At 44.1% G+C, this 27,924-nt stretch overlaps 1 protein-coding gene across 1 annotated transcript in view; it reads left to right on the forward strand.

Moving 5' to 3' along the window:
- PLA2G4A (phospholipase A2 group IVA) overlaps window positions 1–27,924 on the forward strand; it is a 51,252-nt gene that overhangs the window by 17,302 nt on the left and 6,026 nt on the right. The window contains exons 3-13 of the mRNA XM_084211280.1: window positions 323–471; window positions 2,906–3,019; window positions 5,454–5,491; window positions 7,682–7,820; window positions 12,595–12,731; window positions 15,853–16,075; window positions 16,888–17,002; window positions 19,404–19,541; window positions 19,885–19,977; window positions 21,341–21,412; window positions 23,083–23,334. Of these exons, the coding sequence (XP_084067406.1) occupies window positions 323–471; window positions 2,906–3,019; window positions 5,454–5,491; window positions 7,682–7,820; window positions 12,595–12,731; window positions 15,853–16,075; window positions 16,888–17,002; window positions 19,404–19,541; window positions 19,885–19,977; window positions 21,341–21,412; window positions 23,083–23,334 (1,470 nt within the window). The remainder of the gene's footprint in view (window positions 1–322; window positions 472–2,905; window positions 3,020–5,453; window positions 5,492–7,681; window positions 7,821–12,594; window positions 12,732–15,852; window positions 16,076–16,887; window positions 17,003–19,403; window positions 19,542–19,884; window positions 19,978–21,340; window positions 21,413–23,082; window positions 23,335–27,924) is intronic.

Consider the following 27,924-nt stretch of genomic DNA (forward strand, 5'->3'; position numbering starts at 1 on the left):
CAAAGCCATTAAAGGCTAGAAAGAGAGGAAGAAATAAAAGCTTTTAAAAACACCACTCTCTGGCAGATGTTTGCATATTCCCAATAAACTTGACTCAGTCCCTGTGCCCTTCTGTTTGCTCAGGGCTTTGCCCCTCTCCTCCTAAAACCCTAAAGTTTCTTTTGGGAAGATTGTTGGTATTGTTGTATTTTTCTCACTACGGTTATATAACATAAAGAGTTGCATATCTTTCTGTCCTTTGCCATGAGGGGATCCTGGTTTCTCAGAATTGTGTCAGTTTTCCTGGAGTTTTCCCGTGCCTGACCTGTGCTGTGCTCCGCAGTTGACACTCCGGATCCCTACGTGGAGCTGTTCATCCCCACTGCCCCCGACTGCAGGAAGAGAACCAAGCACTTCAACAACGACATCAACCCCGTGTGGGACGAGACCTTCGAGTTCATTCTGGACCCCAATCTGGAGAATGTCCTGGAGGTAAATCCAGGCTGGGCTGGGCAGGGGAAGGGTGAAACAACAGCGGCTTACACGTGTGCGGCGTTGGATCACCCCTTTGTTTAAAATGTTAAACCTGGGTTTAGCTGTGGTGCTAAGCAAGCAGCGTTGGATAAATTGAGTTATTCAAGGAGTAGCCTGAAGAGTCATCACAAGATATGCCCCTGAGTCATCCCTTGGACAGCTTCTGAGGGATTGGGACTTCTTGTTCCTCTCATCAGCTGCAGAGTACTCCCTGCTTCCTACCCTGATTCAGCTCTTACAGATAGGGAATAGGTGGGGTTTAAGCCAAGTCTCTTCCCATGGAGACAGAGCCAAAGGCTGGTTCTGCTGTGTCCTCCTTGCCTGGAGCCCACCCAGGGCTCTTCTGCACCCTCCACGTGCAGCCTTGTCGGCCCAGCCACTGTTCAGTCTCATGTGTTAAACTTCTCCAGGCTGAGTGTTAGGTGTGAGTGTTTTCTGAGTGGGCACAGCAAGGATTTAGCTCTGGTCCTTTGTGAGCTCTGTTCCTCACAGAGGATGGCCCTGCCACTTGCTCTCTCTTCTGAGCCTAGCTTACAGTGTTCAGTCTAGATTGGCCGACTGGGACAGAGGCTGCAGCCTGGGAAGGTTTTCCTTGAGCCTGTGACCATCAGACCTTGGGTCTGAAAGGGAATTGTGCTTCCTACAAGTTCCCTGTGTTCCTGAGGAAGGCTCCACAGTTTGAGCATTACACCCATTCATTGCTTGTTGGATCACGAAGAAGCATCCCATGCATCCTGCACCAGAGACAAAAGACATTAGGGAATTCTCAAGGATTTCCTGGGCATCAGTTCCTGCCTGTTCCTCTGGTGCCATTGATGGGCCTCCTGAGCAGAGCCCAGGCCCTGCTCTGAGCTCCCTTTCCCTTAGGCAGGTTCTCTGGGAATGTTGGAATTTGTTGAAGGTGAAATTTGGTTCAAGTGTTTTGAAAAGGATAAAATTACTACAGTCACAAACCCAGCAAGATGGATTATAGGTAGAAATGTGTCTCTACAGTAACTAAAGGCTGTTGCTGGTTCTGAGATAGTGGAATAACATTCCCTGAGAATTGCCTGCAGAGAGTAGATGATAACATTTAGTAATGGTTAATTGTGGGCCTGGTAGTGTAGGCAAGAGCCTTTGGATTCTGCAATGGAGTGCAGTGTCAGAAATAAGGAAAGTCACCTCCCCACCCAAATCCTCTGTGAATTCTGAAGCTCAGACTCCACAATCTTCATGTCTCCTTGGATTGTTTCAATCTGCATCTTTAACTCTATCCCAAGGACAGTTTGCCCTCAAGTGTAAGCAGCTCTTCAAAATCCCACTGAGAAGTTTTTGCTTTTGGTTTTAAGAGACAGTGCTCAGAGATTGCAGAAATGGGCATAAAGTTCTGCAAGGAAACAGAGCAATGTAAATACCATTAAAATAATGAGCTCTATCCTAAAATAAAGAGAATTCACAATTTCAAAGGATTGCTTGTGGCACAGGATGAAGAAAATTCTTTATAGCTGAGAAGAGGCTGATCCCAGATGTAGCAACTAATTATTCAAGTGATTGTATCTTGATTCCTTTTGTTTTCTGTAAAAGATACAGTCCAAGCCATGAACATGTGATAGTTTAGAAGATATAATGCCACAAAGTGGAAAAAGAACCCATAAATCAAATGAGTCTGGAGATCTCATTTAATAAAAACCCTGTAAATGATAATTTGAAAATCTTTCTGAATATCTTACTTGAGGACTTGGAAAGCAGCCACTGGGGCAAAAAGCCTGCTAAACATAGATCCACATGGATTAGAGCATATCCACATCCTTCTTTGGATATTATCACATTTTTGAAAGGTCTCTGCTCCAGCATGGAGGGTATGAGAAGAGACTTGAAGGTCTGGCTGGATACAGAGAGCAGTTTTGTGTAAATTGGAATGCTGCACACTTTGCCAAATCACTGCTGTAACAATCTTGGTCTGTAGAGTCAAGGCTGGGGTATGTGGATTCCATCTTCTCTGAAAAGTTGCTGGATGTTTTTCTGGCCTAGCACAGTTAGAACTATGCAAGTTTCTCCATAGGGAAATTTTACTGGCTGGAAATTTGAAGGTACCGTGCTTTGCTTCTACTATATGTAAAATTTGAAGGTATTAGAAAGATGGTGAGATTTGCTGCCAGAAAGGTGCTGAGATTAAAATCCCATTGTGAGTAATCCTGGTGTACTCCTGCAGTTCAGTTCCTTGAAGTGCCATTTCCACTGTCCATGTGCTTATCCTGTTTTAAAGGAAATGTCAGTTGGCACTAGACATTGACTGGGTGGGTCAGGCCCATTCTTCTTCCATAAAATTTATTTTGTTACTTGAGGCATAAGCTTGATGGAATTAAAAAGGGATTTCTTGCAGTGGAATTGAATATCTGGATATCTCTTCCAGGTTACTCTCATGGATGCCAACTATGTTATGGATGAGACTCTTGGCACATCCACGTTTCCCATCTCTTCTCTGAAACTGGGAGAGAAGAAGGAGGTCCAGCTAACTTTCAATGATGTAAGTTGGACATTGATGACTTTGCCCTGGTCAGAAGTTTTCTGAGCATTCACTGTTGCCCTTGGATAAACACAGAGCCTAAAGACACTTTTAAGCCTTAATTATCTATCTTCTAACAGCCCTGCTGAGAGGACAATAAAGCAGAGCAGTGCCACTGAATCCCTTGGTGTCCCTGCTGGGAGAATCCTCTTAAAAAGTGCACTCTGGGGCTCCCCCTGCCTAAAGCAGTTCCTTGCACACTCACTGCAGTTTGGTTTCATGGCCTCAGTTAGTGTGAGGTTACTCAGAGTTTGCTGGTCAGTGCATTGCCCCTCCTGCTGCTGCCTGTGGCTTCCAGAAAGCTGCAGGAATTCTTTTATCATTACACGTTCCACTTTCTGGAAGTGGCTTGTTGTAACACAGACCTGCTTAACATGCAGTGATGCAGGTGATGCAGTAATTGGATTATTCCCTTTAAACATGTCTGCAAATCAGATGGAGTCTCTTGAGTGGGGCTTGTCTGCCTGCACTGGTAACTCCTGGAAACTGTTGTTAAATCTGGGTGGAATTGAGCTTGTTCTGGCATATTGAAATCTATAAATACCATCTGCATTTCTGCTTTGGGCTATGGTTTATTGTATGATCAGAGATCTTGATTTGTCACCACTCTGCTGTTTTCCATGTGATACAACTTTAAAAGCATAGTTAACAGCAAATAACTGATTAAAGGCCTATTTATTGGAAACCAGAGAGCTTCATCTGTGAGTTTAGCATTTCATTTGGCACAGCCTTAGGGCAGTTGGAATTTTGATACCCTCCATTATTTTTCCTTTTTAAAATAACAGCATTTTTGAAGTTTCTGCATATTTATTTCACTGAGTTTCAGTGGGCTTCCAGAGCATGGGCTGAGAGCAGGTCCTGGTTCTGCCAGGCATGTGGTGAGGCAGTGAGAAAGAACTGATGAATACATTTTGCAAACACAGTTCACAGAGCTCATTCCATTAATGCAAGGCCTTACCTTGCTGAACTTCTCATCAGTGTTCAGCAAAGCTTGGTAGGGAGTCATAGGGGGGAAAAAGCAATGCATAAAAGGCAAATGCACTCTGAAATTTATGAGCAAATAGTTAAGGGGAGATGAAGTCAGGTTGAGCCCGATGTAGGCAATGTATACCTAGAATTCCTGAAATTGAAAATGAGATAATATTCCTGAAGTGTCTGTGGCAGTCTGTGTAAGGTGTGGAAAATGCCATGATATCTCCCTGTTGGAATGCTTCCCTCCAAGGGTTTCTTTCATGTGCATGCATTTTTATAAGCATTGGATCACTGCATGGTTTCAGGAGTGCTTTCTAAATTAGTAATGCCAGGTGGGGAATAGTGTAATTGCTTCCCTGCCTTTGAAGTGCTTCCTCAGTGACTCTTCACCCTGTTTGTTCATGTCCTCCCTTTGTTGTTTCTCTGCCTGTTCTTTCTTTCTCCCCCCACCTTGCTCATACCCTGCCTCATTTGCAATTCCCGTGTCAGGAATTGGGTCTGCAGTGGGAGTTGGAAGCAGCTGTGCATCCATCCCAGATCCTTCTCTGCTGTCTGAGGGCCAGGCAGCCCTTCAGTCTGGGGTGTTGTGACTCCATCCCTGGTGCTCACATGCCCCAGGTGAGGAGAAAAATCTGGTTTTGCATAGAGGACACTCTGAGTCTGTCACTCCTCCAGGGCTGCACCAGCAGGGCCATTGCACAGAGAGAGGGTGAAAACACCTCTCCATTCTGAGTTCCACAGCCAGTGCTCCTGGATTGTGCCTGACAGGGATTTGGTGCTGTAATCATAATTTTTTACCTTCTTGCCTGCAGGCAGCCCTCTCAGTGCTCTGTGAAAGGCAGAGGAGGCCAACCCATAGCTCGTGGCCAGGCAGGTCAGGGTGGCTGGCAAGTGAAACCATTGTGCAGTGACATTCACTGCATTTTCCAGCAAGCTGTGAGCAATCCTGACTGCTAAGTAAGGCATGTTTAGATGTGGAGGGACACTTGGTGGCTCCTGTGGAGCACAGAGCAGGGATTCCCTCACACAGGTGGCACTTAGGTGTGGTCCCCTGCTTCTCCTGCCAGCCATGGGTGGGTGAAGAGCATCAGATCCCTTCAGGACAGAGATGAGCTGCATGTCAGAAAGGGATTAGCAGTGCAAGAAGGGCAAGAGGGATCTGAGGAGTGAAAGCCAGCACTTACCAACATTTTCTACTGTATTCAGTTCTGGTGGTGTATTTTGGAATCGCACTGTGTGCTTTAAAAAAAACCCCATAGAAAAGAATCTCATTCATAGGTGCCAGACATATCCTCCTTTTTTAAAAAAAGTGAAAAGGAAAGGAAGAAAGAGAAGTTCTGACAGTAGTAGTTGATGTTCCAAGTGTGTTTGTGGGTTTTCCCTTTTTTAGTGCTGTAACCATATTGAAATATTTCTTGTTTAGGTCACAGAAATGACTTTGGAATTGTCTCTGGAAGTATGGTGAGTATCTAATTATTTTTTTTAAGGGTGGAAACATATCAGTAGCAAAAGAATTTCTTTTATGTTAAATTGTTCATTAAAATTTTCATGGAATCACAGAATATCCTGAATTGGAAGGGACCCACAAGGATCATCAAAGTCCAACTCCTGGCCCAGCACAGGATATCCCAAGAGTCCCACCCTGTTGGGATTTTCTTAAAAACATGTGAGGTAGAGTGCAAAAATCCCTGTTGTAGCATAGAAATACCAGGTACTGTAAAAGTGATGAGATTTTACAACTTTGGTTTATTTTCATGTTGTAATTCTGTTATTGACTAAACACCTTTACTGGGACTAAGAGGTGTGACCCTTCCAAATGTTTGCAGGAACGAGGCCATCCCATGTAGATCTCCCAGCCTTTCCTTCTCAAGGGCTTTTTTTCTAAAAAACCCACAGACCCCACTCAGGTGCAGCTTCATTCTCGCTGTTTTACCTTCTCTGGCAACTTGTAATTCACATGAACTTTCAGCTGCTGTTACAGAGCTGCTCCTGAAATGTATTTAAATGTAAACACCACACAATGAAGGCTTAGGTGAAGATTTAGGGCCAGGAGTTCTCCATGTAAGAGCTAAGCAGATGCCTACCTTTATCTGTCCCTTTTTTCCCCCTCTCTAGTTGTCTTTCCCCCTCATTCTTCACCTATCCTGGTGAAAGACCATAAATCATATTGAGGCATAAGCAGAACAATAGATTTCAAGTCTAAAAATGATTTTCTGAGAGCAAGGAATTTAAGGAGTCATTTTTTGTCAGCAGCTATAAATAGGAGCAGTGAGCACTGTAATAGTCAAGTTATTTCCTGATTACTCCGGATGACAAACATCCCCCAGAGATAATTTCTGCTCATCATGTTGTACTAGGAAAATGCATTTGTGGGTGGTCCTTGAGACCACCCTGAACCAGCCAGGCTTTGTACTTTACAAGCATTTCATATCTCTGACATGAAATGAACACAAGATGCTTGGCTGTGTCTTCTTCTTAGGCTTTGAAATGTAAAGGATCTTATCAAGTTCTGCTGCTATTCCCTGACAGCCATGCAGATGATGGATATCTTCATGGAACATTGCTTCTAGGGACTCTTTTTATCCCTTTTCTTAATCCTATTATTTTATTGCATAATTGGTTGTTTTAAAAATAAGAGAATTATATTCTGAGCCTAAAAGGATCCGTTCCACCAATCTGGGGAATTATTATCTGAACCTAAATGGATTCATTTCACCAATCTGGGGAATTATTATCTGAGCCTAAAGGGATCCATTCCACCAATCTGGGGAATTATTACCTGAGCCTCAATGGATCCATTGCACCAATCTGGGGAATTATTATCTGAGCCTCAATGGATCCATTCCACCAATCTGGGGAATTATTACCTGAGCCTAAATGGATCCATTCCACCAATCTGGGGAATTATTATCTGAGCCTAAATGGATCCATTCCACCAATCTGGGGAATTGTTACCTGAGCCTAAATGGATCCATTCCACCAATCTGGGGAATTATTATCTGAGCCTCAATGGATCCATTGCACCAATCTGGGGAATTGGTACCTGAGCCTAAATGGATCCATTGCACCAATCTGGGGAATTATTATCTGAGCCTCAATGGATCCATTGCACCAATCTGGGGAATTGGTACCTGAGCCTAAATGGATCCATTGCACCAATCTGGGGAATTGGTACCTGAGCCTCAATGGATCCATTTCACCACCATATGCTTTTCAGTGGGACCAGGGTGGGGTGGATTTGTCCCCTCCTCCTCTTTGCTGTCCATGGGAAGTGGCAGCTGAAGTTGTGCCTTAAGTACAGCACTGAGTTCCTTACGCAGCCTCATGTACGTTTTTTATCCCACAATGTAGAGAAAAGTACTGAGAAAAGGGCTCAGTTTTTCCCTGTGCTGTAGGTTCATAATTGTATGTGAGTGCAGAACTGGCTTGCTGTATTTAATTATTTGCTTTTAATGAGTTCTCTATAAAATGCATGTCATAAAGACACATTGCTCTTTGCCTCCATCGCTCTAGAGCGGATGGATGGCGTCCCATGAAAAATACAATTTTACTTCATCTTCTGTAAGAGGGTGAGGATTTTCTGCTGGTTTCCTGGGGAGGTGTTAGTGATGCATTGAGCCTCTTGTGACAGGCTGTCCCTTTGCCCACCAGCTCCTCCACAGACCTGCGGTTCAGCATGGCCCTGTGCGATGAGGAGAAGAGGTTCCGGCAGCAGCGCAGAGACAACATCGTGCACAGCATCAAATCCTTCCTGGGGGAGAGCAGCCACAGCCTGAGCTCCTCCCGTGATGTAAGTGTGCAGAGTTCCCAGCAGGGCTAGCATCCCCTTTGGAACCCTTTGTTTGCCTGTCAGAGGAAAGAATGAGGTGTGTGAGGTGGAAGGGTTTGATGGAGAAAGATTGGAGATTATAAAAATCCTTTTCTGCTGTGAACATAAAATATTTAGCCTGGAGAGTAATTTTTTTTGGCTCTAAATTTATGAATTAAAGTTTATGACTGGGGGAAACTATAAAAGGAGAGATTCAGATTAGATATTAGGAAGAAATCCTTCCCTGTGAGGGTGGGCAGGCCCTGGCACAGGGTGCCCAGAGGAGCTGTGGCTGCCCCTGGATCCCTGGCAGTGCCCAAGGCCAGGTTGGACTGGGCTTGGAGCAACCTGGGCTAGTGGGAGGTGTCCCTGTGGTGGCAATGGAAGAGCTTTAAGGTCCCTTCCAAAGAAATCATTCTGGGGTTCTGTGATTCATTGGCCCCTTAAACAAGCTGCTCCAATTTTTCCCGGTTTGAATCCCAGGCTTTGTTAAGGTGTTGGCTGCGAGGGGAGATTGCCATCTGAAAGGTGCCTCAGGGCATGTGAAATACCTGCTGGATCCTGCAGTGGCCCTGGGCACTCACCCAGCACAGAATATGCCCCTGCATGCCCAGCACCCATCCCATGCTCTGTGACCTTCATCTCTGAAAGACTAGACAGGAAATGAGCTGGTTTAAATTTAGAGTCCGCTTGGAAATTAGTTTATTTCTTCCCTTCCTTCTTTTCCTTGAGCCAGTTTGACTGGATTAGGGTTATGAAGTTCTATTTATCTGAAACATGAGGAACTGCAGCTTTCCTTGACTCGCTGGTGCTTTGGACCAAGCCAAGAGGAAGAGAAGCCAGCAGATCCCAGTGGGCTGATGGTGGCTTGGGGCATCTCACAGAGTCAGGGAATGCTTTGGGTGGGAAGGGACCGTGAGGATCATCCAGTGCCACCCCTGCCATGGGCAGGGACACCTTCCACTAGCCCAGGGTGCTCCAAGTCCATCCAACCTGGCTTGGACAGCTCCAGGGATCCAGGGACAGCCACAGCTTCTCTGGGCACCCTGTGAGGAAGGGCCCAGATCCTCCTGAGCTCTTCAGTGGTTTCATAAAACACTTCATTATTTAGAGTTAACCAAGAATCCACTGGGTACAGATCTACTTATTTTGTTGTACCTTTCCCATTCTCTTCCTTGCCCATTGCCTCTCATGTGCTGCTTCCAGACTTGTGAGAGGAGCCCTTTGTGCCTATGGGGGTGCCAAGCAATGAACAGAGTCCATGAATTATTCTGGGTTGATCCCTTCGCTGCTATTGATTCCTTCTGTGCATTTTTAATATAAGGAGAAGGTGACAGTCTTTTGCAACCAGCTCTGAAGAATGTCTTTTACATTTCCCTGAAGTTTTGAGCAGCTGGTAGATGTTTTATTGTTGTGTACTTTTGAACTCTGTCTTGCTTCATGAAACTTTCTGAGGAACATAAAAGAATTTAACAAGCATTGTACGTATTTTAATTGGACTGGGAAAAAAATGTGTGTATTGAGAAGGAACATTTAAAAGTTTCTTAATTTTCAATTGAATTATTTTAATCTTTACACATGCAGATCTTCTCAGAGTAGGAATCTGTCAGTGTGACATTGGTGTGACCTAGAGCAGAATAAGATCTTCCACAGAAAGGATGTGGTTATTCTGCCAAACTCCAGTTGGAACTGGAGTGATACTCATTGCCTCAGGTCTCAGTTCCATGCAGGTGGTATCTGTGCATGAATTATTACAAAGGACAGCTAAGATCTCTTATTCTTTGTGTCATCATCTTCCCTTAGTATTCCTCACTGACTCCTAATAGTGAAATTTTATCAGTTAAATTGCATCTCCCCAGACAGTAACTGTAGGTATCCTCCCATTTTTCATATGCTAAATGTGTATTTCTAAGCTTACAGAATTTTTATCTGTTTCTAGCAATGAAAAAAACCCTTTTTGTTCAAATTAAACTGTAGTTTTATTGCTACAGATGGAAGGTAGCAGGAGGATTCATGGGATGTTTGAAGTCTTAACATGAAATTGGGAGACATTGAGTAGTCTTAGCTGTCTGTGGGCCTTGTTTAATCTTGAACAAGTCACATACTCAAAATTCACCCAAGTTCCTTCATCTGTGAGTGGCTTGTGCTTTGCAGGGATGCTGAGAGACTTTTATACCTCTGAATTCATTATTCATGTCTGGATGGGGAAGTGAGTAGTTCCAAATTTCCTAACTTAATCCTGAGGCACGTTCTGGAAACACAGAGGTAGAGATTTCTCTATTATTATTCTCTTCTATTATTGCTTGGTTTATTTTTTTAATTTTTCTGCTTCAAGCAATTTTCTAAAAATACCATAATCTTCCAAAGAAATCATATACTTCTCTGTGACTGGATTTGCAGAACAATTTTTTAATAATCATTTGTGTGCCCTATGGCATTCTTTTCCCACCACAGGTATTCAGATTTTGTGTGCTGTGTTTCCAGGGCATTTGGATAAAGACATCTGCACTCCTCATTGCCAAAACAAGATTTAGTATGGTTTAGCTTTTTCTTGCCTGATTACTGGAAGATAGGATTAAGAACCTTTTGGTTTGAGTGAACTCATGTGCTGGTGGTTCTCTACAAAGGATTTGGGGCTCAACAGAAGAGTGTGCAGCCCTTGGTATCCTCTTTTCTCTGTTCTTCATCAGGATGTGGTTTCTTGATTCTTGGCTTTGGGTGCTCTGGGTGCAGCTCCTTCCCCCCCTCCCTGCCTCTGCCCCATTTATCCCATAGAGCAACTTGCAGGATGAGTGTATTTCATTTCAGTTTTTGCTGTTTTGTGCCTTTAAACACATCAGAAGCTGAATGGAAGTTAAAAAGCTGGTTTAACAAACAGGGAGGGGGCAACCTGGTGGAGTTGGGCTCTGCTCCCAGGGAACAGGGACAGGATGAGAGGGAATGGCATCAGGCTGTGCCAGGAGAGGATCAGGCTGGATATTAGGGAAAATTTCTGCATGGAAAGGGCTGTAAAGCATCGGAAGGGGCTACCCAGGGCAGTGCTGGAATCATCATCCCTGGAAGTGCTCAAAAAATGTGTGGATGTGGCACCTGGGGACAAGGTTTAGTGGTGGTGCTGGGCTGATGGTTGGACTTGATCTTGGAGGTCTTTTCCAACCTGAGGATTTTGTGATTCCATAATCCACCTTCCCCTTGCTGTACTCACCCTTCCCAGTGCAGGAGCCTGGGATGCCCAGAGTGCCTGTGGAACAGGAAGCATTTGCAGTCAGGATGTTGGTGACTCTGCTGGGCATTCCCAGCCCATCTCCACAGTGGATTCCTCTGCCTCCTGAGGGACTCTCCCATTTTCCCAGTGCACTGAGGGGTGGAGCAGTGGTGATCTGGGAGCGTTCTCACACGCCTTCTCCAGGCTTGCACCTGCAGGGGACATCTCCATCCTGTCGGGATGTGTCTGCTCAGGCTGAGTGGGCAGTGCTCCTGAGGAGCTTCCAAAGCCTGCCCAGGTTATTAAAGGAGGGATTGCTGACATGGCTCTTCCTTCAAAGCAGCTGCTCCGTTATTGGGGTGTTGGCTTAACAAAACATATCCCAAATCCTTCCCTGGGCTGTGTCATTTTTGGGATAGATCCCTATCTCTGGAGCTGCACGATGAATAACTGTGGTTTCTATTACTAAAGCTGAGCACTTGTGAAGGAGGTAACAGAATAATCTCACTGCATCAAGAATAAGGAGTTTTGGGGAGTGGAAGCTTCAAGAAGCATCTTGAGTGCCTTGGTCATTGTTCATTTCCTCGGGACAGTCAGTCCTCAGGGGAGTTTCATGGCTTGGAGCATGGAGTCTGCAGAAAGAACAGAACTCTGTCATCACATGGATCCTTTTCCTGTCGCTAATCCTGTCTATTGGCACCTGGAATTGCCTTCCAGGGAGATTTTTGATCAGATAGGGGCTTTCTGCACAGCTGTGTGATTCTTTTTATGCTCAGTAACAACCAAGAGGTAGTTCCTTTGTCACCCCTGAACAGTGGAAAATCCTCCTGGATTTTGGAAACTGGGAACCAGATGAGCCCCTTACTTAGGCCAAAACATGTGATGGCAGGAGCAAATGAATTTTTATTTTCTTTTGTCTTCTTTTTAGACACCTGGGGAAGCTATGCAGTTGAGGGGAACAGCCTGGATGTCAGGGCTGGGCAGTAAGAAGGAGAAAAGTGTAAAATGAACTCCTGTGTACACAATTTTAACCTGGTGCCATAGTAAACATGGTTCTGCTCACTCCTCTCTTGGTGGATGAGTAGTTGTCCAGATCCCCATGAATTCCCATTAGCTCTCTGGTAGTTTTTTCAAAGTGAGGGTAAAATTGAGATTGTCTTCATGCTTTGTAGTAGTAGTGGATGTTTTTGTTATAAAACTTGTTTTTAAACTCCCAGTCAAAATATTTGTCTCTGTTCTGTTTCTCATTAGTAAATGTTACTGCCTTTGGCTCTGTCACAATGATACAAATTGGATTAAAGCTGGTGTTTAGATTGCTTTCAAATCCCAGTGGTCTTGTAACTGAATAGTTCATTTAATAACTAAATTTAATATCTCCTCTATTTCGCATCATGGATAAGAAGGACAGATTTATTTTAAGCTACAAGTGGTGACTTGTAGCATGAAATAAATAAATTCCAACTCTTGTTGGGGTGTTGAGGGGCTGGCCTGGGTGCTCCCAGGGCGTGTCCTTGTCCCTGACGTGGTGCTGGTGTTGTCTCATCCCCGCAGGTGCCGGTGATCGCCGTGCTGGGCTCGGGAGGGGGGTTCCGGGCCATGGTGGGCTTTGCTGGAGTCATGAAGGCGCTTTATGAGTCAGGAGTGCTGGACTGCGCCACCTACATCGCTGGGCTCTCCGGATCCACCTGGTAAGGCCTTCCTCTTGCTTGTGCTCAGCTTCCCTGCAGCAGGTTCTGAAGGAATTGTCACCAGAGCTGGCTTATTTCTGTGGTTATAATTCACTGCACATTTCACACGTCCAGGTCTGCTCAGGAGGTGTTCTGGATGCCCCAAAGGGCAAGGACAGCTCAGGCTCCAGGTGCTCTTCCAGGAGCTTTGAGAGCAGGAATGGATGGGAAGAGGTGCCACACCTATGCACCCATATTTCTATATCAACACCTCACTTTCCTGATGAAAAGTGAAAAGCCAAAAAAATCCCTTGTGATTTGAAGCTGATAACTCAATCAACCCAAAATGTGTTGTATGCTTTGGGAGGACTTTCAGAGTTCCTTAAAAGCACTGAAAATGGATCTTCTGCTCCATTTTACACCCAGTGTAAAATCATGGTGGATTTATTGGGGATGTCTGGGGCCTGGCTGCCACCCTGCAGGGCATCCCTCTGTGGATTACCCCCTGTCTCATTCCACAATACATCAGGTTTTAAAATAGTTCATTCAACCTTGAGGAGCAGGCACAGGCATTGATGGGGAAGATCTTCAGTTCCTGATGAGTGGCTGCGAAGAACACAAATTATTTTGGAGATGCCCAGGGAAAGGACAAGGAGTAATTGGATTAACTCTTAGGGGAATTGCTGCAGTGAGAGTGGCCAAGCAGGGGAAGGTGTTGAGCCATCCTCTCCAAGGCTGGGCACGGTGTCATCCTCAGGCTGACTCAGTGCTCTGAACTTCACTGAGCACCATGAGGCTGGAGCAGAGACCTGAGGGTCCTTTCAGACTCAGGGATGAGATTACATATTGTCTCCATTCTTTGAGATAGAAAGACTTTGTTGTAGTATGAACAAGCAGGAAAATCTGCCTGGGATGAGTTTCATCAGCTGGTTTAGCTCTGAGGAAGCACATGAATTTTAATTCCACACTCTAACCCCAGAGCTGACTCTTGAAGGAGATAATGATCGGTTCTACTCCTTGTATGGGGTTTTTTTGTCAATTATTTTCCGTTGTGTGAAGCTTGCTTCCCCTCTCCCAGACTAGAGGGAAGCTTTCAGAATGCCAGGAGGTTTTGAAATGCCAGAAGTGTCTGTGAGCTAGAGTAAATTTCTCCTTTAGATTGCACTGTAAAAGGTGGGAACCTGTGTGTGGGGGCAGATTTGTCACTGTCCATTGAGAGAGATGGATGGATGGACTTCTGCCACAGCTGTGAAAAGCAGAAGGTGGATGAAGAGCAGTGGAATAGGGAAACGTGGTGTTAAAACATTGCCTGTGTTTCTAGGGAAGGGTTTGCAATCCCTGCTCAGGACAGACGTCACTTTGCTGGCTATGAGGTCCTTTTTGGGAAAAACCCAGGGGTGAATACGTAGTTGATCTAATGTAAACCTATAAAATCTGAGTTAAAATAGTGAGATTATCATTTATATTAGATTATCTGAACCGCTCCAGTCAGAAACAGATTGGAGACAGTTTGTGTTTGAACAAATTTGCCTTTGCTCTCTGATGTCATCCTTCAGTCTTTCCTTGCTTGATGAATAAATAAATTGACACTTTGGCACTCCCTTCCTTTTCTTTCTTTTCCATGTACTCTGTCTTTTGGGAATAATTCTCTTTTCTTTTTTTTCCTGAAGGGTGGAGAATTCTTTTCGTGGTGGGACAGGCAGGTTTTCACTTGTCCCCTCAGCTGCATGCCTAACCTTGGAGCAATGCTTTTCTGCCATCTTGCTGCAACCTTGACTTCTCCAGCTGCATTCCCCTTTCCCTGCACCAGGAGCTCAGGTGGAGCCCGTGGATGGAGTCCTGGCAGCCCACGTGGAGCAGGGCTGGTGGTGCTGTCCCACAGATGGCTGGGCATGACCTCAGGGCCAGGCTGATCCTGGCTCAGAGCTGTGCCTGGGCCAGGTCACTGGGTAAATAATAGTAAATGAACCTCTCACAGATTAGGAGGGCCTGTCTTGGTGTGACCTAACACAGCCAAGTGGAAGCCAGGGCTGCCTGCACCTGTGTCTGAGCTTTGTTTACAGTAAAACTAAACTTGTTCCTTAGTGACAAACTCATTATTTACATCATCCTCACAGTCAGCTAGCTCTGTGTGCAGGTTGTAGTTACTGTGCTTCTGTAGCATCATATCCTGGGAAGTGGGGCTGTATCCAGCCCTGAACCCCCTGCCTGGGCTGAGCCCCCAGCCTGGGCAGCAGGGCAGGGATGGGGATTCTGCCCCTGTGCCCCTGGGCTCAGGTGAGACCCCACCTGCAGAGCTGCCCCAGCACAGGAGGGACCTGGAGCTGCTGCAGAGAGCCCAGGATGGTCAGAGGGATGGAGCAGCTCTGCTGGGAGATCTGGGATTGTATAGCCTGGAGAAAAGGAGCTCCAGGGTGCCCTCATTGTGGGGAGCTGACAGAAACCATGGAGAGAGACAATTTCCAAGGGATGGAGGGACAGGACACAGGGAATGGCTTCCCACTGGCAGAGAGTAGGTTTAGATGGGATATTGGGAAGGAATTGTTCCCTGTGAGGGTGGGCAGGCCCTGGCACAGGGTGCCCAGAGAAGCTGTGGCTGCCCCTGGATCCCTGGAAGTGCCCAAGGCCAGGCTGGACAGGGCTTGGAGCAACCTGGGACAGTGGAAGATGTTCCTGCCCATGGCAGGGGGTGGAACTGGATGGGCTTTAAGCTCCCTTCCAACCCAAACCACTCTGGTATTCTGTGATACACTGGGAAATTTCAGGAATTTTTCAGTAGTGATAATGAACTGGAGGGCAGAGGTAACTCTTACAGGGAGAGAGAGCTGCCTGTGTCCTTCCAGCACCTCCAGTCTGCCACACAGCTGTGCTAACAGGAGGAGCTCCTTTCAGCTTAGGATGTTCTGTCTGCTATCCCTTAAACAGAAAAATGAGGACTCTTTAGTCCTTTGCTTCATACCCATTATGCAAAATGCATGTTGAGTGTTTGATCCTGTGCTTATATTTAGAACAAATTGCTCAGCTTTCTGCGCTTTGAGAGAAGGGAAATTACAATTTCCTATAAACGGCGAGCTCCATGAAGCTTCCAGGCAGCTGACACTGCAGCAGGTTTGATGCTCAGAGAGCCTGTTTGCCTTTGCAGGTACATGTCAACTCTGTATTCCCACCCTGAGTTCCCAGCCAAGGGCCCGAAGGAGATCAACGAGGAGCTGATGCACTCGGTGAGCCACAACCCGCTGCTGCTGCTCACCCCGCAGAAGGTCAAGCGCTACATCGAGGCCCTGTGGAACAAGAAGAGCTCGGGGCAGCCTGTCACCTTCACAGACATCTTTGGCATGCTCATAGGGGAAACACTCATCCATGATGTGAGTGCTCACTTCGGCTCTCAAACTCTCATATCATTCCCATTGTCGTTATTTTTTATTTATTACCTTAGTTGCATTTAATAAAGGGTGCACATTTTGCTATAAGAAGCAGCATTTGCTTAACAAAGTACTGTTTGATGCTGTTAAAGCTGTCAAACTCTTATATCATTCCCATTGTCACTATTTCTTTGAATTTACCTTAGTGACACATAATAAAGGATGCCCATTTTGCTATAAGAAGCAGCATTTGCTTAAAAATTACTAATTTCAATGTGAAAGATCCCCTTGGTTTCTTTGAAAATAAGACAACAGGAGAGCTTCATCCTGTATTCTGTAATTGAAAATTCTTAATTGGCTGAATCAGGCACAAAGACTTCCAGTTATGAGTCAGGTGAGCAGCAGCTGGAATTGATCTTGTGGCAAGACTGAAGTGTGTGAATAGATTTGCAGATGTGTTTTGTACACTTCTATCCCTACACTGATAATGGGTTTTAAACAATTTAAAACACTGAAAAAGAGGCAACACAGCATTTAGTGGCAGATGTGTATAATTCTGATGCTGAAGGGCTGTTACTGATTGTGTGAGGTTGGTTAGAAGTCCCTGTGTACCAAGGGATGAAAAAAATGCACAGATGTTTAATTTTAAATCAGAACCTGACACATCAGTGAAAAACTTCTCTTATCAAATCTCATTGTCAGGAGGAGTTCTCAGATCTTTACATAAAATTAAAATATGTGAGATATATATATATATATGTATCAGCAGGCCTTTACAAGATGTGTTTGGGACCAATGTCTTTCTTCCCCTGCAGAGGATGGACACCACTCTGAGCAATATGAAAGAGAAGGTCAATAATGCCCAGTGTGCTCTGCCACTCTTCACCTGCCTGCACGTCAAACCAGATGTCTCAGAGCTGATGTTTGCAGGTGTGTTCCCAGTCTGTGTTGAGTCACTTGTGGCAAGGAGGGAGGTGTGTGGCTGGTTAAAAAACCCTTTTTCTTTTTAATGCACCTGAGACTAATTGCATCTGACTTCTGGGAATCTGACAGGGTGATAAGAAGTTACTCAGGGATAGATGATGACATATTCAGGTATAGATGATGACATATTCAGGTAGGAGTGCCCAGCCAGAGAGAAATCTGGTGACTTCAACAGGGGAAAGATGTTTAAATTAGGGTATCAAATAAGAAAAGCAAAATGTCCTCAGTCACCTTCTCTTTCAGAGTAGGGTGACATCAGCAGTTAGACTTGATGATCTTAGAGGTCTTTCCCAACTCTAATGATTCTGTGATTAAAATTGGACAAACAAATTAGATAGAATGCCTCTTTTTTGCCTCTTGCCCAGTGTGAAGTGCTGTTGGTAACACAAAAGACCCCTTTTACTTGTATTTATTCCATAGGTTTTAATCCCCTCTGGTAACTTCAGTTGAGAGTGGGTCCAGTTGTGGAAGATGTACACTAAGATAAGGATGTGTGCATCTATAGTTATATACAAGACTGGAAAGGGAAGTGCCAGGTGGTTTGCCTCAGGCCTAAATGTCATTGTATTTCCTAAAATAGTTACTTGGAGAAGTGGCTGTCAAAGCTTTGGTTGGAAATGAAAATGAGGAATTGTAAATGAGGCTAAATATTTCATGGGAAAATATGTCTTTAACTTTGCTACTTAGGGACCAGATACCTTTTTGTTTGAAAATAGGAGTATTTAGGGTTTTAGATGAACTTCTGTTTTTCAATATATTATAACTGGATTACTGTTTTAAAACCAAAATGATCTTTTGTTAATAATGCTCTTCTCTAGGCAAGATCAGAAGCTTTACTTTGCTCCATAAAAGGTTATTCCCTGTGCCAGTGGATCTTGGGTTTGCATTTTGCCAAAATGACATCTCTGTCATTACAGAGGATGCTAGATCTTCATTGCTTCTTATCTTAAGCTCCATAACTCCTTTTAGCTGTTCCTGATGTGAGAGCTACAGTAAATTTTGAGCAGAAATATTTACACTTCCTAATTTACATTGATTCTAAGGCAGAAATTCTGTTTCTCTGAGCAGGCTTTATAATTTGAGAAATCTCCTTCAGTGCAAATGCAAGGTGGAGGTGGACTAACACAAATTAATTCTAATTCTCAGTTCAGCTTTGCTGTCACCCTGGTTCTGCATACATATCTGCCAGTTCATGTTTATACAGCTAAAAGGAAATGTGAAATTCCTGGACTGGGACTTCAATGGAATTACTTTCTGTTCCAGTGAATGTGAAGATTTGTGGGTGACTTATTTGGAAAATAGGATGTTGTATTTGACTTAGCTCAGATAAGCATTACCCTTACCTGAAATGAAACTCCCAGCAGTCATGATTAGATCTTTCCTTTTCAGGACAAGTGTTCACCTTCTGCTCCGCACGTCAGCAGGAATATCCTGAGGGTGGATGACATGTGGGGATATTTCCAAGCTGTCTCTTTCACCTTTCTTTTATAGAATTACTTCTGATTTATTTCCAGTCAAATCAACCCCTGCTCAAAATAGGGAAGGTGAAATAGATGAATGAGTGAAATGCTGAAAAGGAAAGATTTTTTTTTTATTTGCTCCCTTTTTGAACTGAATTCTCTGATGGAAGCAACTCCACTGGTATTAAAAAAAAAAAAAAAAAAGTGTTTCCAAGTCAGCTAAGATCCATTTTCAAAGGCCTACATCAATAGAATCCACATAACTTTTGATATTTTCTGCTAAGATCAGAAAATGCATTTGAACATTTTATTCCATATTTTTCTTGAGCTCTCTGTTCAATAAAATGGACTTCTAAGGAGATCTTTGGCAGTGTTCGAATTGATAAGTTTATCAGCTGCCTCTCAGCTTTGCCTTTTGATACTGGCTTTCCCACAAAACTTTTGGTTTGGGTAGAATCCAAATGCCTCTGTTAGAATATTTCACAACCCTTGGGATAGTCAGTAATTGGTTTTGTGCCACCTCTGTCACTGCTCTCCATGTTTTGGTGGAATTGCAGTGAAGGAAAAGCAGCTTGGAGCCAAAACCCACATGTGGCAGGGAAGCATGCTGAAGCAGGGGATGAAAACCAGATGTCACTCTGTGTTCCTCATTTGTAATCTCTCCTTTTATGCCTCTGGTTTTCCAACCTCATTCTGTTCACCAGAGTTTATTGTGATAAGAGAAATGAGGATTCTTTCCTTACTGAGATACCACTGACCTTGATTTGATATCCCTAATGGATATTTGGCTCCCCATTTCACTAAAATTTCTTTGCTTGGTTCATTTCTCCATCATTTCTCTCCATCCTGAGATTTCTGACTGAGCAGTTTTGTTTCTGACTTTGCAGACTGGGTGGAATTCAGTCCATATGAAATTGGAATGGCCAAATATGGCACTTTCATGTCTCCTGATCTGTTTGGAAGCAAGTTTTTTATGGGGACAGTGGTGAAGAAATATACTGAAAATCCCTTGCATTTCCTGATGGGTGAGTATGTGACAGAAAGAGACTTAAAAAGAAAAGCAATTTCAGTAATTCATGGACTTTTAAATGCAGTCACACAAAGTGTGAGACAGGAAGTGGAGCTCTCAGTTTGTTGGAAGACATTCATGTGAAAGATTTCACAGATATGGATTGGCATTGTTGATTTGTTTCTAATTTCCGTGGGTTTTTGTTCTCACTTGGACATCTGAACTTATGACTTGGCCTGCTCCAAACTCAGAGGTGTGTTCAGAGAGCAACCATCTGCTTCAATAGTGATTATTCAGATATGTGGAGTTTATTTTCCTTCTGCCCATCATCATTCATTGTTTATTTTTTTCTCTTTCAGGTGTCTGGGGCAGTGCATTTTCAATATTATTTAACAGAGTCCTTGGTGTCTCCAATTCTCAGAATAAAGGGCCCACCATGGAAGAAGAATTAGGTACTTTTAGTAAATAATTCCACTATGCAGAGCAATTTCTAGCAAGGTTCTCCTTCTGTGGAAGGATGGCACTGCTGGTAGTCATTTAAGAATGAGGAATTAATTACCTTTAATTGCTGGCACTGCTGGATGCTGCTGAGGTAGGGAAAGAGCCCTGGGAATGTTCTTTCCTTTCTTTCATTTTTGTTTCTGGTCCCTCAGAGCTGCTGAAAGTCACATGCATCTATCCAGCTCTGTTCTGGTAGCTAATAGGATCCTCTCTTCATGATGTTGTGTGATTTTTGGAGAGCAGAAGCTGACAAATATTGAATAGTTACTTGTGTAGTCTTCTGACACCGGGCTATTAAAGGGCTGAGCAAAATGCACCTGAATTTTCTCACCTCTGGGTTGTTAAATTGCTCCATTCTAACCACAGCCTGTTGGTTATCTGGTCCTTTGCTTGCAAATTGAGTGGTTTTGGTTTCACTCCTGGTGCAGAAATGACAAGGTGACTGTAAAGAAAGAGTTGTGGCTTGGTTTGGATGGACTTTATCAAGTTGTATCTGAGAATGTAGTTAATGATAAAAAGCTTTTCACACTTCTGTTTCCTGTTGAGAAAACAGCATTACAGGGGAAGATCTGACCAATAAAGAAATTTTCCTAGACAGCCAGAGCTGTCTGAAGAGCAAGAAGATCAAATGTAGATTGAGATAATTTTTAAATAATAACCTCTGTCTGCCTCCTAATGGATGGAATGCAGCTGTTTGCTAATCTCTTCCTTATGGATGAGAATGAGACCTGCAGGTTCCTATTTCTGATACAACTCCTGAGTGTTAACAGCTCCTCATGGAGGATCCCTGTCCATAAATGGGACAATGGGAAAGTTTGCTTTTGAAAGATAGTGAGACACAGAATGTTATCTGTTACCTGTGACTCATTTCACATATCATTTAAAAAATACTCTTTGGAGTGGGATCAGATGTGAAAACATTCATGTGACTTGAGCAGAGCTGGAGATGTCCCAGTGCCACCTTGGCACCACAATAACATTTTCCTGATTCACTAGGAGCTACTGAGAGGACAGGAGCTAAACATCTATATTTTAATGAGGGTGAATCTAAAATAAAGTGTGTCAGGTATGTGGTACAGAGGGGAGTGGGAGGTACTGCTTTAGGGTTGCATCTTCTTTTCTAGCCCAAAAATTGCAGGCTAAATCCAATACCTGCTGCTCATATTATAATGTCCACAGCAGACCCAGTCTCTTCAGCTGTATTTTCTATTACAAAGACTATTAGAATTTTATGACCCAGATTGTTTTGAAATTCTTAACTATTCTGCCAGCTAAACCCCAGGAGTTTAAAGGAATTTATATTTCTTTCAACAGAAAATATTAGGCTAAAGCACCTTGTGAGCAATGACAGCTCAGACAGTGAAGATGAGTCACAGCATCCAAAAGGTAAGGAAGTGCTCAGGTTTCATGTCATTGTTTCCTTTTTCCATCAGCTTCTGTGTGGCTCAGCAAAATAGAGAACAAGAGACCCCAGGAGGTTCTGGGCTTCAATTCATGTCTCCTGCTCAAGCTGATCAGCAGGTGATTCTCTCACACACACACGTCTGGAATTCCACATACATCCCAAAAAATGTGGTTTGCTGGGCCAGAGCTCTCCAGAAGTCTGTTTCCAGCAAGCTGCTGAGCTCAGAGGCACCTTGGAATTGCTACCAGCCCCCTAAACCAACACAATCCATTGTTTTCAAGGGTTTAGTGATCAAATATTTACCTGGGAATGGTTTAATGTGTGTTTCCAGCATTCACAAGTGTCTTCTAGGACCTTTACAAATGACATCTGATACAGGAAATTCCTCATGCATGGCACAGTGTTTGTAACAGTGCCCAAATCCAGGTGCCCAGAAGAGGCACAGCCATAAAGGGAATGCTGGGCAGTGGGAAGCAAAGATTCTATTGACAATTGCCTCTGAGAACCTAAAGCACCTGGGGATTTCTGGTGTCTTAATCAGCTTTCTGTATTTGATTATATTTTTGGGGTGATTTTCACCTGCAAAAAGTTTTATTTTTAGCAAGTGGAGCAAAGATGAGAGTGCAGCTGTTTGTGATTTCAGGATCTACAGAAGGAAAGACAATCCTGTATGGTGACACAAGGAATTGTGTCATTAGCTCAGCTCAGTGATTGCTCCTTCAACTCCCCTTGATGTGTAAAACCGTAGGTGGTACCAGGTTTTGTGTTTATTTGTGGATTTCCTGTTTAAACACTACAGCCAACACCAAACACATTTCTCTCCTACTTTGTAGCCATAGTGAACAACCAACAAATCTGGGATTGTAAACACTTGGAAATCCTTCTCACTTCCATAAAATGTTATTGGACAGATGTTGGACTTCTCTGATGCTTGTTTTCTCTCTACTTATGTAAAACTCTGCTCCTTTAAACCCTGGCTTAAAGAGGCAAGTTTAAAAGCTGGATTTAAAGTATCAAGCTTGAGCCTGAATCATTTTCTTATCCACAACACCCCCAAAAGTCAAGTTTTGAAAGGTGAATGAATGCAGGGTGGTGCCAGTCCAGGTCATTTTTACTGCGAGCTCCAACTACAGACATCTAAGTCTGGATCTTTCCTTGTATTCTTTAATTAATTAAAACCAGATATTAATTGTAGTCTACAGTTTACTGTAATGATAATTTCAGGTATTTTCTAATTTCCATGCTATAGCATTATTCTTTATGTAGACTAACTCTGGTTTTCTGAGTAAAGCTGGATTTCTAACAGGCAGGAAAGATGGAGAAAGCTGCCAATACACATCCACATGAATTTATGTCTACATCAAGTATGGATCTTATCACGATGCTCAGGGCTATCCCTGAGCTTGCAGAGAAAGCCCTGCTGGACACATCCACACTGTTATGGTGTAGATGAAAGGTTTCACTGGGCTGTGAAGTTGAAAGGACAAATTCCCTGCACTTCTCTGAAGTCATTGTTTCAAAGCTCCATCATCCAGCCCCCGGCTCGTTGAAAGAATTTTTGTATTTTCGTTGCTGTACAGCCCCTGCAATGGTGTGGTTACACTTGCTGCGTTTCAATTCCACTGCTGGGTGTTTCCCTTTTGTTGTGCAGGCACGGAGGGCGCCGAGGCCAAGCGGGAGTGCCAGGGGAGGCTGCAGGAGAGCAGCCAGGAGAGCTGGGTGCAGCGGATGCTGATGGCCCTGGTGGGGGACAGCGCCCTGTTCAACACGCGCGAGGGCCGCGCCGGCAAGGTGCACAACTTCATGCTGGGGCTGAACCTCAACAGCTGCTACCCCCTGTCCCCTCTGGCAGAGCTGCTCACCCAGGAGTCCCTGGAGGAGGAGGAGCCGGCAGCAGTGGCAGGTCAGTTCCCAGGACGCTGGTGCTGTGTGTGGTTATTCCTGAAGGCGGAGGCGTTCCCGGTGTGACAGCGTCACACCAGGAGGGACACAACAGCTCCGTGGGCATTGTCCAGCAGTGGAGCTTGTGAGGGACTGGGAGGCTCAAAGGGCACCACACGGTGACTTCTGCCTGCTCCCTGCTCTGTCCTTGGCACAGCGTGTGGCACAGCTGCTGGAGGGACACCAGCTCTTGGTTTGGCAGAAGGGGACCAAACTGCTTTTGTGTATGGTGCCCTTTGTTACATCCACTTACTTCTCACTGTCTTGGCCTTTTCCAAAGGGTATCCAGGTTGTTCCTTGGCTCTTTTTGATGCTAAGCCTGCTGGTGGAAATGAAACCTTTCCTTGTTCTCCTGCAGGGCTTCCCTGTTGCAAAACCTTTGTAGCTCATCTGCTGTCTTTGTGTTTTGAAAAACCCCTGGAGGCAACACACTTCTTCCTTCACTTGTAGGATCACAGAATCAGTGAATTTTGGAAGGGACCCACAGGATCATGGAGTCTGACCTGCCCAGACACCCCAGCAATCCCACCCTGGGAGCGTTGTCCAAACCCTCCTGGAGCTCTGGCAGCCTTGGGGCTGTGCCCATTCCCTGGGGAGCCTGGGCAGTGCCCAGCACCCTCTGGGGAAGAACCTTCCCTGATCTCCAGCCTGACCCTGCCCTGGCACAGCTGATGGATTCTTACTTTGCTGACACCATGTTCTTCCCAGTGGGAACCCACCTGGCAAACCACTCCCATTCCAGGGTCCCTGATGTGCAGGTGCATCCATGTCTCATGTTGGCTTAAACAAGAATGCTGATAGAGGGATAAGAATTTCAGAAAAATATGCATTTGCAAAAGAAGTTCAAAGTCTTCCCTCACTCCGTGAAGGATGTGGTGTGTGGAACAGTAGCTGTGAAGAATAATTGTGTTTGGTTAGGATTTTGGAGCCTTTCCCTTAGTGTGCACTGCAGTCTGCTCAGTGAAAAGCAGTGAATTTCTCTGTGTCCTTCTGGCACTGGCACTGTCTAAGGCCAGGCTGGACAGGGCTTGGAGCAACTTGGGATAGTGGAAGGTGTCCCTGCCATGGTAGGGGGTGGCCCTGAGCTATTTTCAAGGTCCCTTCCACCCCAGCCCATCCCAGGATTCTGTGATCCATCAAGCTGAGAAGAACTACACCTCTCTGAAGGGGGTGTTCCCTCCAGGCTGTTCCTCCCTTCCAACTGTCCCTGGTGACAGCACCCTTCTCCCCAGCCCTCATTTCCTATGCAGAGGAAGGAGATTGTCCCAATGGCTCATTAAGCAACAGTAAATACCTGATGTCATTTAAAAGCTTAAGTAGCAGCCCTCCTCTAATGTGTATTTGTTAATGTAACAAATCCCTTGCAGGGCTTGAAGGGTAATTTCCATCTGGACTCTACTTTCTAAATATTTCTGTCATCTCAGTGGTGTTTACAACTGGGTAGTCTTAATATTTATAGTACTTGGAAAAGAGGCAGGAAAGTGGGTAGGAAATTTATGGTTGGAAAAAATGACAGTTGATGAGAATTTTGCATAATTAAGACACGTGGATAGTCTTCAGAATCAACTGTCAGCTTCCTGGGATTTGATTTAGATGGAAATAAAATGCTGGTTTGACAGAACTCTGCACCTCTGACACAATTACTTTGGAGTGCCTGAAACTTCTGTGGGTTAAAATAGGAAAAGTTTGACATGACTGCAGTTTTTTTGCTGTTAGCCAAAGCCCACGTTCATAAACCTGCAGTTACAGCTCAGGTCTGACAGCTGTGAGTGGTTGCAGTATTACAGTGAAGAATAGTTAAAAAGCCCTTTGAAATGTCAGTAGTTAATATAAAATGTAATCATTCAGGAGTGAGATGCATGTATCCACATTTTCATGCTGTGAATTTTTCTAATATATGGAAGAGCTGAGTAGCCTAGAGGCGTAGATAGAAAGGAGGCTGTGGTGTAAAATATAATCCTTAGGTTACTGTGGCACCTCCTGCATTTAAGCTGTGCATATTTATTCCTAGCACTGGCAGTTTACCTGTCAGCTTGAGTGCAGAGGGAAGTCTGTATTGCTTTAAGACTTACTCTCCTTTATTGCCATGCACTCCAAAGGAGAAATAAGTGAATCAAAAAGGATATCAATAATACTTCCATCTCCAGCTGTCCCAAACCCTCTGCAGGGGATGAACTGTGGCTGACCTAGGGCCGTCTTACAGTCATTACTGAGGATTGAATTTAGGGTCTGCAGTGCCTGCAGCAGAGATCCCAGCTGCTTGGTCTGGAAGTAAAACCTTTGGCTTTGCTTAACCACAGACTCTATTTGTGGAGATAATGCTAAACATTTTCTTATTTCATCAGGAGTGATTTGATTGTGAACTCGGGGTTGTTCTGTTTCTTTTCTTGGTGTTACAACACACCAGAACAATTTGAGAAAATGCCAAGTGCATAACAATGGGGGAAAATAACCCCTAATCCCTGCTTCCTTATTTCAGTATTTATGGAAACAGTTGTAGTGGATGGACGTCAGTAGCAAGTGCCCTTCTGATCTGCCCTCCTCCCACTGGAGCTGCCATCTGTGGCACACTTGGTCCCTGGGATGTGCCCTCTTTGTGCTTTCCTAACAAATATCTGCCTGTGAATCCCATTGCTGGGAAGCTGACAGGACTGAGCTGGCTAAACATGGAGCTGGGCTGGTAAACACAGAGCCACAGAGTTGTTAAGGCTGGAAAAAGCCTTTAGGATCATCAAGGCCAGCCATCAACCCAGCACTGCCCCTAAACCCTGTCCTCAAGTGCCACATCCTCCCATTTTCTCCCAGTTTGCTGTTTGATGGACTGGAAGATGCTGGTAATAGGAATGCATCTTTCCTAAAAGGCTGAAAATTCATCTCCCAGCTCTGGGATTCTATGAAGACTGTGATTATTTAAACCCATTTATATGGCTGTTATAAATTTATTGATGCCATGAGGATATTTTCTCCTTTCAAATATAGTAAGATTATTTTGATACATTTGATTTTAGGGTCATGAGGGCTGTAAGCAATAGGATCCATCTCACTCTCCAGTGTGGGGAGGAAATTTCTGTGGCAGCAATAACACTCCCATCACAAACACTGTTATAGCTGATACTGTTCTTGATTAAAGGATCTTTCAAATTCATTTTTTGTAACATAAGAAAAGATGAAACTTGTACAAAAATATTTTTGCAATTCCTTAAAAGTTCTAGTGAGAACAAAGGTTAAATTATGTTTGACCTGTTGTCTTTAAACAAGAAGAGGAAAAGCAAATTGGTCTATGTGTGCTAAAAGGAACTGTTGTAGTCAGTGTGGATTTTTTACTGTTTTTTTAAGTTATGATGAATTTGATAAATACTGATACATTTTCATTCATTTGTGCTAATTCATGATTATGAAATTTATCTAAAATAAGTCCTAAAATGAGTTTATAAACACACTTCACCCTTTGGCAATAGGCAATGATTTAGAAGTGTTCTCTCCTTTAGAAATCAAGGCAAATAGTGGGAAAATGGTGCCTTATTATTTAGAAAAGGGTCCTCTCATAAATAACAACAGAAATAAAAAATGAAATAATCTGGTTTAAGATTTTGTTTGGTCCTCACAACATGCTGCTCCTGAAATGACAGGGACAAGAGTTAAAATTATTTTTGATATATTTTCTTTGCCTCACAAATACCTTTTTTGGGGGGGTGGGGATTATTATCATTATCAATAAGTAAATGTCAGGAAATATAATTATAGAGAAATAATTATATTTTTCTATCCAGCATTCCTTACATTACACTGCCCTCTACAGATATGAACATTGGATTTTTTTGTTAAAAAACAAAACCGTGCACTGGTGGAAATATTTCTAAGGCCCAGAACAAGAGAAGACTGTCAGGGGAAAAGTTTTTAAGTACAGCAGGGATAGTTTAGTAGTGTCCAGAGACCTGGGTAAGTGTGAAGACACCCAGGGAAAATGGATTGGTTTTTCCTGAGCTGTACCTGAGGGAATGTTGGGCTTAGAGGGAAACATCAGCAGGTTGGGCTTAGAGAAAAGAGTGGTGGATGCCACACTGGGACAGCACCAGCAGCAAGTGGCTGACAGGGAATTCTGTCCAGTGCCTGAATTATGGAAATGGGTCACTATTTCTCTTTCTTCCTGCTGGAGTGGTGAGAGTGAGGTCATCAGGTCTGGTGCAGCTTGGAAAACAAGACTTGATAGTCCCAACTGAATGAGCAGAAGCACAGACAAGTGTCACAGGAGGGCAGAGCCACATTGAGGATTTTTGGGGTAAATTTGGGAGAGCTGGGAAGGACATGGGGTTGGGAGGGAGCCTGGGGAATGGGTTTGGGCCAGGCAGCTGTTCCAGGGCTCTGCACCCTCAGAGGAAAGAAGTTCTTCCTCGTGTTGAGATGGAGCTTGTTGTGATCCAGTTTGGCACCACTGAACAGAGTCTGGGACCATCCTCTGACACCCTCACAGGTCTCTTGACATCCCATAAACTTTTTCCTTTGTCTATGGATTTTTTGGGATGATGGAGTGAAGGTGGGAGGGCTGGGATTA

The sequence above is a fragment of the Fringilla coelebs genome (assembly GCF_963513975.1).
Source record: "Fringilla coelebs genome assembly, chromosome: 9".
Taxonomy (NCBI): Eukaryota; Metazoa; Chordata; class Aves; order Passeriformes; family Fringillidae; genus Fringilla; species Fringilla coelebs.